Source organism: Haliotis rufescens, unplaced genomic scaffold, assembly GCF_023055435.1.
Source record: "Haliotis rufescens isolate VD_foot unplaced genomic scaffold, xgHalRufe1.0.p SCAF_14, whole genome shotgun sequence".
NCBI lineage: Eukaryota > Metazoa > Mollusca > Gastropoda > Lepetellida > Haliotidae > Haliotis > Haliotis rufescens.
Window position 1 is genome coordinate 27,825,070 of NW_025963824.1, and position 16,764 is coordinate 27,841,833.

The 16,764-nt window shown below is 37.2% G+C and overlaps 1 protein-coding gene across 2 annotated transcripts; it reads left to right on the plus strand.

Moving 5' to 3' along the window:
• The first annotated feature begins 13,193 nt into the window (after positions 1 to 13,193).
• LOC125379267 (A disintegrin and metalloproteinase with thrombospondin motifs 20-like) lies at positions 13,194 to 14,400 on the plus strand. 2 transcript variants are annotated; one of them, XR_007220656.1, is made up of 3 exons: positions 13,194 to 13,239; positions 13,483 to 13,647; positions 13,975 to 14,400. XR_007220656.1 is itself a non-coding variant. In XM_048395531.1 (2 exons), exons 1-2 carry the CDS (start codon positions 13,486 to 13,488, stop codon positions 14,131 to 14,133), a joined length of 321 nt encoding a protein of 106 aa, XP_048251488.1. In that variant the 5' UTR covers positions 13,462 to 13,485; the 3' UTR covers positions 14,134 to 14,400. The 2 variants fall into 2 exon arrangements, 1 of the variants encoding a protein (XP_048251488.1); XM_048395531.1 differs by lacking the exon at positions 13,194 to 13,239 and having other exon boundaries at positions 13,462 to 13,647.
• The last annotated feature ends 2,364 nt before the right edge of the window (positions 14,401 to 16,764 follow it).

Below are 16,764 nucleotides of genomic sequence, written 5' to 3' on the forward strand. Positions count from 1 at the left end.
TTGGATGTAGTAGGAAATATGAAACTAAAAATATATTCACATATTTGATTACGAATACTGTTAACCTTTGGAAAGACGGTGAACAAATATTTCGACCAATTATAATGTGCAGCGTCGCCATTTGTTGCAAAGATGAAAACAATGGAGACAGCTTCAGTGTCTATTTAGAAATGCCATTTCGCCAATTGTTTCATTTTATATTTATTAAAATGGATATTATGAATCATTTGAACTGTATTTAGGTATATATATAATATGTATAAAAGACTTAATGTTATGATTGTCATAAGAGGAATGTGCACACACCGATAACCATAAAGCAATGGCATAGCAGTCTTACATGTTGCCTTCTATTTCCACTTGTTCTATCACGGCTAATCAGATATGGCAATATGGGAATGTTACAACATTGTCAACAATATTCCAGTTTCAAGCCACTTGCTGCAATAGCATGCGAGACGCTTAACATACAGGGTATAATGACACATAAACAAACTAACACATCCTGACCTGAACTGAACTGTCCACTCTACAAGAAAGGGGAGGTTGGGGTCTAGCCTATTCTATATCTGTATGCCTTTAAGTATTTGTAGGGAGAAAGTTCTGTAATACAATAGAAGCAAAGGGCTTAATGTTTTCATTGAAGAGATCTTTCACCTTGAGATCTAATCATGTGTAAGCACCCAGAAATTGAACGGGTCCATTTTTAAAAAAATCTGTTGTCTTCTTTCATAAGCAAGTTTTTGATGATAAAACCATAGCTTTTGAGACAGTTTCACCGAAATAGGTAGACTCACGCTGGAGTCAAAGTGCTTATCCACACACAACACAAACATAAATAAACAAGAGAAACTGCTTTTGGTTCAAATTGTTGCAATGTTGACATGCATGGTAAGCTTACTATATGTTGATCGACATATGTGTTTTAATGCTGTTCCATGTACCTGTTTCCCCCAAATGCTGTGCATATTGACGTGTCTCTTATGGTGTAACTAATTTTGAACGTACACGTCAGTTTTAGTTTGAATATTGTTTAGAAACATTACACTAATGATGAACATACGAAGATATAGGTTGTTCAACTTCTATGCTCTAGATTATATCAATAAGTGTGTTTGTTCCTAGAAAAAAACTATTTCACCACTTTTACTAATCATTCACTATAGATGTTTGTCAACAGCACAAATCTAAATCCTTTACTGAATTAATGTATTATACATAATATAACTAAGATTTCAATTTGGTTCAACAACTTGTTTGCAGTAGCCACGAGAGTTGACATATAATAGGCCATTATGTCAAAGGTCACAGTTACCTGATAAGAGTCTGTGTTTGGAATTTCTCTTTCACGATTAATGTTCTCATCACCAAACTTGAGATAATACTTGTTATATGGATGTGTTACTTTATGACAATTCTTTGAACAAAATAAGTCTTGTCTTTGAAAGGTGTTCTCAGAGTTAACAAATATTCCGATTATGTATGAAGATGGTTGTCACCATAATTGGGATTTAGTTCCATTAATGTCTCGAGAAACATAATTGAAATGTGTGACTAGTTCCATAGTTATGGATACTTTCTTCCTCAGTATTAAATTAATGACGATGTTGTTGCCCCCCCCCACCCCCACCGGTAGGCGTTTGTCACAATCGCAAAAGTGATGCGATTTACTGTTTTTCTTATTATTTTTAATTATGCTTATTTTTAAAGAGCTTGTTGCAATAGCCGCGAGAATTGAAATACTGTGTAAATTATATTGACATCAACATTTCACACAGGCCAATAGCTGAAAGCAGAATGTTAGCTGTTTCCTGAAACTCTTCCTTAGATTAAACAAATATTCTGATGGTGTATGATGATTTTTGTCACCGCTATTGAGATTTAGTTTATTGTTAATTTTTGAAGATAATTTGAAAAAAATATATTGTATAACAAAAAAATAGAAGCCACGTAATGGTTGAAAGTTAAAAAGTTTGGGAAAATCTAACTGAAGTGTTTGATATACTAGTATTAATTATGACAATAATTGCTGGAGAAACACGATTGACATAATATTGTTACAAATTTATTACTATTTTCGCCCTCAATATTAAACAAACAATAGTTGAACACCAATGCTGCTGCCAATTAGTTTAATGGCTGACTTTGTTGAAATTATAAATTGTGGACATATTCAAGTGAACTACAATGCTATAACACTTGCTTTTCTCTAACTTACCTGACGGCATGTTTCAGATGATATGCTCAATTTGATCCACATATGTTCCTCTCTTGTCGCCATACATGTTAACATGCAAATATAACCTTTTCACACCTGTTATAAGTACTAATTCCGCTAGATTTGCATTATTTTATATGTAAACATTCTTTATGATAAACATAATATTCACCAATAATGTTTATTCACCTTATGTACTGTTTTCCCTTTCCTCAAAACTGGGTTAATAAAAACTCTGATTCATTTGTGATGTCACTATACATAAGAATCTAATTGTGATCTTCTGTGACACCAAAAGGTCTTTTGATCAGACGGGTTTGACATAACAGTACATCTCAGAAACTGTCACACCTACCTTCATTGTTAACAGTTCAGAACACACATGCTGTTCCACGACACGCATATGACCCCTGTCAGCAATGTGAACAGTTCCAAACATACACATGTTGTTCTAAGACACGCCAAGGACCCCTATCAGCAGTGTGAACAGTTCCAAACATACACATGTTATTCTACGACACGCCCATGACCCCAATCAGGAGTGTGAACAGTCTTACTTTGTTACCACATGTTGTTGGTCAACAAACTGACCACAGGGCCAGAACAGTTTCCTGGTCGCTCCCTGTCAAACATTACAATTCCTTTCAAATGAAAAAATCAATAAACTACTTCACTTTCACAGTTCAATATCGATCCAACAGACAGTTGTCACACCGAGTCTACCCTCCTGATACGAACTTTGCAATCAATGATCTCTGCAGTGGGATGGCAACAGCGAACACATAACGATTGCGACTGCACCAGAGTTGTATCATGACAGTACAATCAGTTATCCTCTTTGTGCAAATATCGAACTCATAGGCGATCATTCAATAGCACAAGGGTAATCTGACGATTCTAATGAACTGCCACATTTTACATATAGACTATTTATATTACTACTACTACTACTACTACTACTACTACTACTACTACTACTACTACTACTACAACGACGACGAGAAGATAACCGGTTGCGCAATCCATACGGGACGTTGTAAATATTTCGCGGACCATTACATAGCATTGTTCGCTAGATTACAAATACTGAAAACGGCGAATAAATGTTTCGACCAACTGTAATCTGCAGCGTCGCCATTTGTCGCAAAGATAAAAACAACGGAGGCAGCTTCAGTGTGTAGAGTTTCCTTTCCTCTCCGATTATGAACCATCGATAATTCAAATTCGCCAACTTTGTTTCACTCCGGACATTTTATATTTATTGCAATGGTCATTATGAATTATTTGAACTGTATTTGGGTGTATATGACAGTTATATTTAATATGTATAAAATACCTAATGTTATGATTGTCATAAGAGGAATGTGCACACACCGATAACCATAAAGCAATGGCATAGCAGTCGGAAATGTTCCCCTCTATTTTCACTTGTTCTATCCACGGGGGGCGGTCGGGTAGCCTAGTGGTTAAAGCGTTCGCTCGCCAAGCCGAAGACCTGGGTTCGATTCCCGACATGGGTACAATGTGTGAAGCCCATTTCTGCTGACCCCCGTCGTGATGTTGCTGGAATATTGCTAAAAGCGGCGTAAAACCATACTCACTCACTCTTTCCACGGATAATCAGATATGGCAATATGGGAATGTTACAACATTGTCAAATATATTCCAGTTTTACGCCACTAGCTGCAATAACATATGAAACGTTTAACACATGGGGTGCAATATAAACACATAAACCAACTTACACGTCCTAACTTGATCCGATCGGAGTCAACTCTACAAGAATGGTGACGTTGGGGTCTAGCCTACTCTCTCTGGGTATGCCTTTAAGTATTTGCAGGGAGATAGTTCTGTAATACAATAGAAACACAAGGCTTGACAATATAATTACGTTTCACCTTGAAATCTAATCATGTGCAAGCACCCAGAAACTGAACGGGTCTATTTTTAAAATAACAATCTGTTTGTCGTCTTTCATAACCAAGTTTTTGATGATAAAACCATAGCTTTTCTTCGAAATAGGTAGACTAAGAGTGAAAGTGCTTATCCACACAAAACATAAATAAACATGAGAAACCACTTTTGGTTCACATTGTTGACATGCATGGTAAGCTTACTATATGTTGATCGACGTACATGTATGTGTTTTAATGCTGTTCCATGTTTCCCCGAAATGTTGTGCACATTGCCGTGTCCCTTATGGTGTAACCAATTTTGAACGTACACGTTAGTTTTAGTTTGAATATTATAAGAAACATTACACTAATTATGGACATACGAAGATATAGGTTGTTCAACTTCTATGCAGTAGATGATATCAATAAGTGTGATTGTTCCTAGAAACATTCTATATTACCGCTTTTACTCATCATTCACTATAGATGTTTGCCATCATCACCAAACTCAATCCTTTACTGTTTTAATATATTATACATAAAATAATTAAGATTTCAATTTTGTTCAACAGCTTGTCTGCAGTAGCCACGAGAGTTGAGATATAATAGGCCATTATGTCAAAGGTCACGATTACCTGATAAGAGTCTGTGATTAGAATTTCTCTTTCACGATTAATGTTCACATCACCAAACTTAAGATAATATTTGTTATATGTATGTATATCTATATGACAACGCTTTGGTCAAAATATGTCTCGTCTCTGAAAGGTGTTCTAAGATTTAACAAATATTCTGGTGATGTATGATGATGGTTGTCACCATAATGAGGATTTAGTCCATTAATGTCTGGAGAAACATAATTGAAATGTGTTACTAGTTCCATAGTTATGGATACTTTCTTCCTCAGTATTAAATTGATGACGATGTTGCCCCCCAAAAGAGTGTTTGTTCGAAGAAAAATAATTCATCAATTTTGTGACAGCTGACGGTAGGCGTTTGTCACCATCGCTAAAGTTAGCAATTAACTGTTTTTCTTATTATATTTAATAATGCTAACTTTTCAAAAACTTGTTTCAATAGCCGCGAGAATTGAAATAGTGTGTGAATTACATTACACAAACATTTCATAGAGGCCAACAGCGGAAAGGACAATGTTAGCTGTTCCCTGAAACCCTGCCTTAGATTTAACAAATATTCTGATGGTTTATGATGATACTTGTCAGCGTTATTGAGATTTAGTTTATTGTAAATTTTTGTTGATAATGTGAAAAAAATATATTGTATAACAAAAAACATAGAAGTCACATAATGGTTGAAAGTGGAAAATTTGGGTAAATCTAACTGAAGTGTATGATATACTAGTATTAATTGTGGCAATAATTGCTGGAGAAACACGATTGGCATTATATTGTTACATATTTATTAATATTTTCATCCTCAATATTAAACAAACAATAGTTGAACACCAATGCTGACAGTAAAATAGTTCAATGGCTGACTTTGTTGAAATTATATATTGTTAACATATTTAATGGAATTACAATGCTGTAACATTTGTTTTTCTGTAATTTACCTGACGGCATATTTAGATGATGTGCCCAATTTGATCCATGATGTGTTCCTCTCTTGTCGCCATACATGGTAACATGCAAATATGACCTTTTCGCACCTGTTTTAAGTACTCATTCCGCTAGGTATGATATTAAAGATTTAAATTATTTGATATGTAAACATTGTATGTAATTAACGTTATATATTCACCAGTAATGTTTATGCACCTTATTCACCGTTTTCCCATTTCTCAAAACTGGGTTAATAAAAACTCTGATTCAAAAGCGTTGTTTGTGACGTCACTTTACATATGAAATCTGATTGTGATCTTCTTCTGTGACATCACAAGGTCTCTTGATCAGACGGATTTGACATAATACTACATCTCAGAAACCTCATGTTACACATACCTTTAGTCTGGAAGGTTTAAAGACAATCGGTGCATGAATAAAAAATCTGTCTTTTTAGCTATCACTATATTTCATCAACAACCAGACCTGTTCGTCACGGGTAGAACGAGCATTCATTGAAACAGCCATCTGCATAATGCTACCCCTGCGTCACAGGGCCATATGACACAGTTGAACCGATCAACTCAACTCGAAAGGGTGCACGGGAATCACGCACGTACGAATACGGTGATAGCGTTGGGCGTCTCAACGTGCGTGATTCCTGCTCGCTTGCTGTCAAACATTACAATTCCTCCTCAATAAAAAAACAATAAACTACTTCACAGTTCAATATCGATTCGACAGAAAGTCCCACCAAGACTGCCAACATGATACGAACTGTGCAAGCAATGGTCTCGGCAGTTGGATGGCAACAGCGAACACATAACAATTGCGACTGCACCAGAATGGTATGTTGACAGTACAACCAATTACCCTCTTTGTGTAAATATCGAACCAATAGGCGACCATTCAATAGCACAAGGGCAATCTGACGATTCTAGTGAAACGATTCTTATGTATTAGGGGTAATACAGACTATTTATATTACTACTACTACTTCTACGAGAAGGTTACCGGTTGCGCTGTCCATACGGGACGTTGTATATGTTTCGCGGACCATTACAAAGCATTGTTTGCTCAGCGTGTACATGCAGGAAAACAAATGAACTACAATCTACGAGACATGACGACTGCGGGTCGCAAGGTTATGCAATATGATTCCATGTACAGTGTCTTCAAAAATAATGCTGAAAATTGAAATACAATGTTGAGAATTCAAATACGAATTGAGATTCAGGCATGAAAACTGAAATGCAGTCATAAGAACCGAAGGTTTCATAGTTATGTGGTACAAATATATGGTTCACAGTGAAAAATGTTGTGATGACACATGTTGATACAGAATTTTACTATTGTTTGATGTTTTTACTCACGCACTTACTAGTTACCGTTACCTACTTGTGACAATTGTTATCATACACTTATGATTCAGTCGGTTACTCCTTCCGAGTGAAGACGCGAGATGAATGCAGTCGGAGAGTTATAAGGTTTCACAATGCACGGAACCCTTTCCTAAGAAACAGTGATAATAGGTAATATTTGATTTCAAATTAACAGTTACGTTTATGTGCATAGTTCATTGAATTTTAGAATCCAGGAGTCTTCTCCGACCAGTGTGGGTCTTATTAATGCTGATGGCACTTGTTAGCATCCAGAATCGAGTTCTTTTAGTGGAACCTGAACTACGACTTCCATAGGGTTTGATTGTTTGATTGTTTGCTTTTTAACGCCACACTCAGCAATATTCCAGCTATATGACGGCGGTGTGTCAATAATCGAGTCTGGACAAGACAATACAGTGATTGACATCATGAGCATCGATCTACACAATTGAGATGCGATGACATATGCATCAGCGAGCCTTACCACCCGATCCCGTTTGTCGCCTCTTATGACAAGCATAGTTACATGTTTACCTAATTACATGACATTACTATTGCAATTGCTTATCATCAACAATACTTGCTACATGTACGTTCATCAATGACCTTCCGTGTTTCAATGTGTGCTCCCAGTCCATCACATATCTAAATACGTTGTTTGTTCTTCCGTTGTAAACTGCAATTCATACACTGAATATTGTAAGTTAGTACTTCATGTATAAGCAGTCCATGGCTGCTACGACATATTTTTCGAACTGATTAACATCATGTTAATATTATTCTTGTGGACACAGGTGAACGTGTATTGAGTCCTCCCTGCATTCGAATCACATCGTAATTCTGCTCATATATATCCGAAAAAATGCTATTACTGTCCACACACTGTCCACGCTGATAACCAGGCGAGCTGTGGAGTCATGGCTTAACTGACCATGATGACAATACGTTTAGGTAACTGTTGCAGGGTAGGTCTGCTTGATGGAACCGCTGGACAGAAATGATTTTGGGTCATTGGAGAGAAAGTAATCATCCATAACTGCTTTGAATCCAAGTCTTCATCAAACAAACCTAGCTGAGGGTCTGCCATAGTTTGAGCATCTGCTGTCTTCAAGAAGTCATAGATGTTTGCATCTGTTGAAGACGAGGGGTATTCAAGGAGACCAGGAAACCTCTTCATCTTTCGTTTTGCTGTTTTGGCGTTTGCATGATGGCTCTGTGAAACAAGTAACGTGACAGGGGTGACTGCAAGTGCTGACCCACGCTGACACCACCAGCACTTTCTCCTAATAAGGTCACCCGGATTGGATCTAACACTTTTCGATCTGGTTCACGTCCTCCTCCATGGTCCCAGCTTATCATTGTTCTTTTACACAGGATATCTGATGCTAGTTACCCAGATTAGAGGCTGTTACCAAAAGCTATAATTTTGTCAGTCTGGATGAGATAGGAAGATATTTAAAAGTGCGTCTTGCGTATTACCTTAGCGTGATTCTTTGATTGTCAGGTTATCTTTAAATATGGTTGCCTTTATTAACGACCTGTCTCATGGAGTAGGTAGATGTGGAAAACATAGTGATCAGTTCTTTCCAGACATCATTTATACATTAATGCTTTTATTTGCTTATGTGTGAGAGAAACACTAGTTGAAGCAATCTTGTTCTTATTTACAGTTCTGTTGAAGGTATCACGTGTGACATATAATGTAATTCTTTGATTGTAAGAGTGATTTCAAACTTCAAACAATGACATCAAACATTAGTTTTCGTTTGAGTAATACCATACTCCAAATTGTTCATCCAGGAAATGGCTTCTACATGTGTAATAAAATATCAGTGGGGACTGTAACTTTCTCCAGAGAATTAGGAATCACGTGTTTAAAACATATAAATCATATAATGATTCAGAGTGACAAAACACTATCCACAAGACTGTAGGATTAGAGGAATAACTTCAACTTTCCAAAAGTCTACTTTCCCTTCATGTCGAGCAATATTCCAGCAGCTCCTGCCTTGGTGTCTACATGTCACAACTTTTGATACAATCGAGCATGCTCTTTCTACCAAGATTTCATGGAGCATCATATGACTCTTGCTAAGACGTTGTTTGATCAAGGTTCAAGGCCTCAGTAAAGCTTTCAAAACGTTTTATGTGGAAGACATTTCTAAATCAGTGAGAACAATAATGTCCGATTAAATTCCATATTTTGACGTGTACCATATGTTCCCCATATTCTTTCGGGTGAACAGTTGACTTGCCTTTGCATGTGTTAGTGACGGATGCCACCGATGGGGCAGGATACGCTACACCTTTTCACGAACACCTGGTATCATCACTATTTGATAGGGATTCATAAACACATGCACATGATATAGTACACTGGCTGCCTCGAGGGGGAAAAGCTGGACCAGAACCCTCATCATTCACCTGGGCTCCAACGACCTGTGCTTGGTCAAGGGAAGCCAACTCTACCTTGATATGGTGGCATCAATCCTTCGGATACGACTCCAGCTTCCCGACACCAGGATCATCATATCCTCAATGCTGCCCCGCCACTACTGGCACGATGCCAGGGATCCAATAAAGATCAAGGGGATACGGAACAATATCCACCGCCGAAGAGCTCGGCGGTACCATCGTGCCACATCCCCAGATCCTGGCATCAGACAAGGCATGGTACGCCTGGGAAGGCGTCCACCTTAGTGACAATGGACTGTGTGTGTTTACGGACAATTTATTGCATGACCTGGCACTTGTTTTGCGCTAGTAAAGAGGTTATCTCCACATGGCAACGGTAGCATTTTGGTATACCCAACTAGCAGCTTAGTAGCCCACTAGTACCTGCTCATCCTCGGCCAATCGAATCTTGTCTTTGAAAGGCATTTAGAAGTGATACACATAAGGAAGAGAATATATGGATGTCAACTTCTTTATTATGAAGAACACAACGTTTCGGAGTATATGCTAACTACCTTCACTCTGAAACGTCGTGTTCCTCATAATAAAGAAGTATGTGCTTACTCCTTCATCAGGTGAAGGAGTGAGCATATACTCTGAAACGTTGTGTTCCTCATTATAAAGAAATTGACATCCATATATATTCTCTTCCTCAATCTCATCTTGTGGGTAATTTTAGGCACGGGCATCCACAGCTTGGTGGCCCGCGCCTCTCCTTGGCACGTCTTTGGATAACTGAAAAGAAAGAATACAAGGGCTGTATAGCAAAGTATATAACGCCGTTTCCAGTGAACAATCATCCCGATTATCTACCATTTTGCATTAAAGAGTCAGTGTCTTCTTGTTGCCTTGTAAAACAATGTAGTCTTGTTACGAAGTCCATCACCAATTCCCTACTGACTTAGAGTTACAACAAAGTGTCAATAACTATATTGTTAAAAATAACATATTTCCTTTGGATCGTTCTGGAACCGTCTTGAGGGTGTCCAATATGTTTACTTCACACTACGCGGTTTGTGTTATTATTACATCCTTTACAGATTCGAAAGCGTCCTTAACCCAAACAGCGGATTGTTTGATGACTACAACGGCAATTAGCAAGGTACTGTGTAGCATAATTTCATTGAGAGAAAACGTTGTATAATTCACGCCATGGAACTCCATACACATGTTACTGAAACAAGGACACGTAAATGAACGACAGTTTTTAAACTCATATAGACTGGGAGAAAAACTTGTTATTTATCTTTCAGGACGTTTGATTGAATACATGTCCACAACGTGTTTCTTGGTCATTATAAATTGTATTTTTTAACTTAAGTTATTGTTGTCTACTGTGATACTGAAACCAAGCCATTGATAAACAAAAGCGTAATTTCTACGTTAATTCAATTGACGGTGTTCACCATCTTTACTTAAAAATAAGCGATGTGTAGTGTTATTATTTACAGAGCCTGAGACATGTTTTGAGATCAGGAAAACAACCCAGAAGCTCAGAGTGGAGTTTACAAGATCATTCCTTCGGCTCCTCAGTTAAAGGGTGTGTCAGTGAAGGTCCACTGCCAAATAGGAACATTGGAAAATATTTTGGAGGTCGAACAGTAATGAACAGGCATCTTTAATGGCTGCTTGTGTAGAGTAACGGTGTATGCAGTGTTAGTCAGGAGGTTCTAACTAATGCTTCCTGTACAATTGAGATATTTTCAAATGCGCCCACATGTACACGTCATAAATTTGGTATTGTTTGTTTGATTTTTAACGCCGCATGCAGTATTCGAGCCTTGATCTGACAATCCATTCATTGATATCCTGAGCATCGATTTACACATTCCCGATAGATAACATGCATCATCCAAGTCAGCGAGGCATGACCACCCGATCCCGTTCGTCGCTTCCTGCGACACGCTACCCCCTGGCATACAGATGCTCCATATGAGACACGCTTTCCATAAAAGGTGACTAACGGGATCGGGTAGTCAGGCTCGTTGGCTCGGTTGATGGATGTCATCGTATCCCAATTGTGTGGATCGATGATCATGATATCAATCACTGAATTGTCTGGTCCAGACATGATTATTTACAGACGTCTGGCTTATAGCTGGAATAATGCTGAATGCGGCGGTAACAACAAATAACCTAATCTAACCATATGAGACATAACACACCGGCCAGGATCATGAACAGGTATTGGTACTGATGTTATTGTGTGCATTTCTACAACATTTCCATGCTTTCCTGAGGTAGACCTTAACTGATTTGGATTTTTTGAAAATATTCACATATACATTAATGGCAACATTGTTCCAAGCGTCAGGAAACTGGTTTTTTTGTGGAGTGCAATGTGGTCATCGTGTCATAGCTGATCCTCCAGTACAATGATGATTCTGACACAATTTAGACAGGAGACATTTTCCTTTCAATCAGATGCTCCATGGTTTTGCATACAACAATTTCGATTACCACACAATCCATAAATCCCTGTAAAGACCTTTCTAGACTCCGATTTGCCTCAGTTACCGTCCTAATCAGGAATGTTTCGATAAATCTTTACTAAGTGCTGTCTGCCATCAATTCAATCGTTACATAACAAAGCGATCTCTTTGTAGCAATCTTATTGATCATGACAACAGTGGTATCTCCACTACTTCTCACGTCACATGCATGTAATGTTAATGTGACCCGTGTCTGCCTCCAAACATGTAGTTCTTTCTCACTCCTTTTGTTTACCGTAGCTTGGCAGGATAGGAAGACCATCCGTTTACTTGATTTGTATTACATGAACGTCTTTGAAAATGCAGATGGATATTGGCTACTTCAGGACACTTTTCTTGATTGTTAGTATTTCAATAGCATCAAGTTTGGAAGAATCTCATTTTAAAAAGACAACCAGTGGCGTTCCAGCCGTTTTAGACAACTCCCAACATCTCCAGGTCCAGAAAGTGTTTGGACTAACGACATGTGCCATGTTGTGTTCACGCACGTCATGCCATGAGTTCCAGTATTCTGACACAAGCCGCACGTGCATCACACGACATTCAGAGCCAATATCTGACAGCGTCCTTAACCCAGGCAGCGGATTGTTTGACATCTTCAACGACAACGAGCAAGGTACTGGGTAGCATAATTTCGTTGAGAGAAAACATTGTATAGTTCACACCATAGATCTAAAAACTAAAACATGGATACTTTAATGAACCTCTGGTTTTAAACCTTTATAGAGTGGGAGAAAAGCTGGCTATTTATCTTTCAGGACGTTTGATTGAATACATGTCCACAAAGCCTCTCTTTGTCACTTTGTTCCTTTTTACTTTTGTCATTGGAGCCAACTGTGATACTGAACCTGTGCCACAGATAAACAAAAGCGTCATAACTACGTTAATTCAATTGATGGTGTACAATATCTTTACTTCAAAATACGTGATGTATATTATTATTGCTTTACAGAGCCTAAGACATGTTTTGAGATCAGGAAAAACAACCCAGAAGCTCAGAGTGGAGAGTATAAGATCATTTCCTCGGCTCCTCAGTTTGAGGGTGTGTCAGTGAAGGTCTACTGCTTGATGAATGACACACACCAGATAGAATATGTCACACTGCCAAATAGGAACATTGGAAACTTTCCCAAAAGGTCGAACAATAATTGCAGAAATGAACATTCATATTTACCAGCTGGTGCTGTTGGTAAAGACGGAGTAACAGAGTATCAGAAGATCAGAGTAAAGCCATCGGTAAGTGCCCTTTTACTTTCGGTTTCTGTGATATGTGAGTGTGTGGCTTCGGAGTGGGTGTGAGGTAATGTGAAGTGGAGAACCTACTTTGCACTATTATAAATATTTATTTCAAATATGTTCAAATTTCAATTTTGTTTTGAGAAAATTATCATTATTTCCCTTCAATTCTTAAAAACTTAAATAAATAAGCTTGTAGAATATATTATGTATCTGGAGAAATGGTATATTTCCATGCTTTAGACTATGACTGTTGTGAGAACTGACACCACCTTCACAAGCGGGAACAAGACGAAGCCACATACATTTGGTACAGCAAAAGATTGTTACTCATATTCTGGAAGCTGCAAACGAATAGGAACCTTTCACATCGACACACTAGGCACAGGGATGAAGTTCTCCACTGATGTAAGTGATTCCTTTTCGCGAGCGTTATCAATATGCTAAAGTATATCAACGATAACATTCAAAGACCGAAGATGTAGAATAAAAAGATGCGCTGTTGTAACGCAGCCCTGGGATAATCCATCTAGTAAGTCATCTTGATTTCGCGACAAGCAAATAAATTATGATGTTAAAATGTTACATGCACATTTGAATGTAGATAAGAATCATAAGATCAACCATTAATGTTGTTTTCGTTTAATTTAATGATGACCATTGCTATCTTGACAGTAGCAAAGTTCGTTCATACTTGTTATGTAAATGCATCAAAGTACAACCATTCATTTCCAGCTTAAGTGGACTGGAAAAGGAAGCGTAGGCAAAGTGTACAGTATAACCCGGACACAGAATGGCGCCGTCATTGATCTGGTGTGTGGAGGCTGGTGTGGGGGATGCGATCCTGATGGAGATATGATCCTCTACCCAAACAATCTGGATATTCAGCCATAGGTCTACCCGTTGTGTGGAGGATAGTGTGGATTGTGTTAAGTATAAATCCGCAAATTGAAACAATAAGCTAACCGAGATATCTGTACGTAAAAAGTGGTATATAATCAACAATTGTATTATTAAATGAATATTGTTTACAAATCAATACAAATTACTGCACATGGATGACAGTATACAATAGAATGGTCAATATCAAATACAAAAACAGCAGTGATAAGAAAAGTCAGTTATAATAATATATTGACCCAGCAGCGACAGTGCTAAAGCTTTCGCGATAATCATAGTTGGATGTAGTAGGAAATATGAAACTAAGAATATATTCACATATTTGATTACGAATACTGTTAACCTTTGGAAAGACGGTGAAAAAATATTTCGACCAATTATAATGTGCAGCGTCGCCATTTGTTGCAAAGATGAAAACAATGGAGACAGCTTCAGTGTCTATTTAGAAATGCCATTTCGCCAATTGTGTTTCATTTTATATTTATTAAAATGGATATTATGAATCATTTGAACTGTATTTAGGTATATATATAATATGTATAAAAGACTTAATGTTATGATTGTCATAAGAGGAATGTGCACACACCGATAACCATAAAGCAATGGCATAGCAGTCTTACATGTTGCCTTCTATTTCCACTTGTTCTATCACGGCTAATCAGATATGGCAATATGGGAATGTTACAACATTGTCAACAATATTCCAGTTTCAAGCCACTTGCTGCAATAGCATGCGAGACGCTTAACATACAGGGTATAATGAAACATAAACAAACTAACACATCCTGACCTGAACTGAACTGTCCACTCTACAAGAAAGGGGAGGTTAGGGTCTAGCCTATTCTATATCTGTATGCCTTTAAGTATTTGTAGGGAGAAAGTTCTGTAATACAATAGAAGCAAAGGGCTTAATGTTTTCATTGAAGAGATCTTTCACCTTGAGATCTAATCATGTGTAAGCACCCAGAAATTGAACGGGTCCATTTTTTAAAAAATCTGTTGTCTTCTTTCATAAGCAGGTTTTTGATGATAAAACCATAGCTTTTGAGACAGTTTCACCGAAATAGGTAGACTCACGCTGGAGTCAAAGTGCTTATCCACACACAACACAAACATAAATAAACAAGAGAAACTGCTTTTGGTTCAAATTGTTGCAATGTTGACATGCATGGTTAGCTTACTATATGTTGATCGACATATGTGTTTTAATGCTGTTCCATGTACCTGTTTCCCCCAAATGCTGTGCATATTGACGTGTCTCTTATGGTGTAACTAATTTTGAACGTACACGTCAGTTTTAGTTTGAATATTGTTTAGAAACATTACACTAATGATGAACATACGAAGATATAGGTTGTTCAACTTCTATGCTCTAGATTATATCAATAAGTGTGTTTGTTCCTAGAAAAAAACTATTTCACCACTTTTACTAATCATTCACTATAGATGTTTGTCAACAGCACAAATCTAAATCCTTTACTGAATTAATGTATTATACATAATATAACTAAGATTTCAATTTGGTTCAACAACTTGTTTGCAGTAGCCACGAGAGTTGACATATAATAGGCCATTATGTCAAAGGTCACAGTTACCTGATAAGAGTCTGTGTTTGGAATTTCTCTTTCACGATTAATGTTCTCATCACCAAACTTGAGATAATACTTGTTATATGGATGTGTTACTTTATGACAATTCTTGAACAAAATAAGTCTTGTCTTTGAAAGGTGTTCTCAGAGTTAACAAATATTCCGATTATGTATGAAGATGGTTGTCACCATAATTGGGATTTAGTTCCATTAATGTCTCGAGAAACATAATTGAAATATGTGACTAGTTCCATAGTTATGGATACTTTCTTCCTCAGTATTAAATTAATGACGATGTTGTTGCCCCCCCACCCCCACCGGTAGGTGTTTGTCACAATCGCAAAAGTGAAGCGATTTACTGTTTTTCTTATTATTTTAAATTATGCTTATTTTTAAAGAGCTTGTTGCAATAGCCGCGAGAATTGAAATACTGTGTAAATTATATTGACATCAACATTTCACACAGGCCAATAGCTGAAAGCAGAATGTTAGCTGTTTCCTGAAACTCTTCCTTAGATTAAACAAATATTCTGATGGTGTATGATGATTTTTGTCACCGCTATTGAGATTTAGTTTATTGTTAATTTTTGAAGATAATTTGAAAAAAATATATTGTATAACAAAAAAATAGAAGCCACGTAATGGTTGAAAGTTAAAAAGTTTGGGAAAATCTAACTGAAGTGTTTGATATACTAGTATTAATTATGACAATAATTGCTGGAGAAACACGATTGACATCATATTGTTACAAATTTATTACTATTTTCGCCCTCAATATTAAACAAACAATAGTTGAACACCAATGCTGCTGCCAATTAGTTTAATGGCTGACTTTGTTGAAATTATAAATTGTGGACATATTCAAGTGAACTACAATGCTATAACACTTGCTTTTCTCTAACTTACCTGACGGCATGTTTCAGATGATATGCTCAATTTGATCCACATATGTTCCTCTCTTGTCGCCATACATGTTAACATGCAAATATAACCTTTTCACACCTGTTATAAGTACTAATTCCGCTAGATTTGCATT

What these genes read in the sequence shown, in the direction of transcription:
- LOC125379267 (XM_048395531.1), top strand. Translation starts at nt 13,486, where the DNA reads ATGACTGTTGTGAGAACTGACACCACCTTCACAAGCGGGAACAAGACG. An exon ending in GGATGAAGTTCTCCACTGAT is followed by an intron (nt 13,648 to 13,974) that starts GTAAGTGATTCC and finishes ATTCATTTCCAG; the next exon opens with CTTAAGTGGACTGGAAAAGG.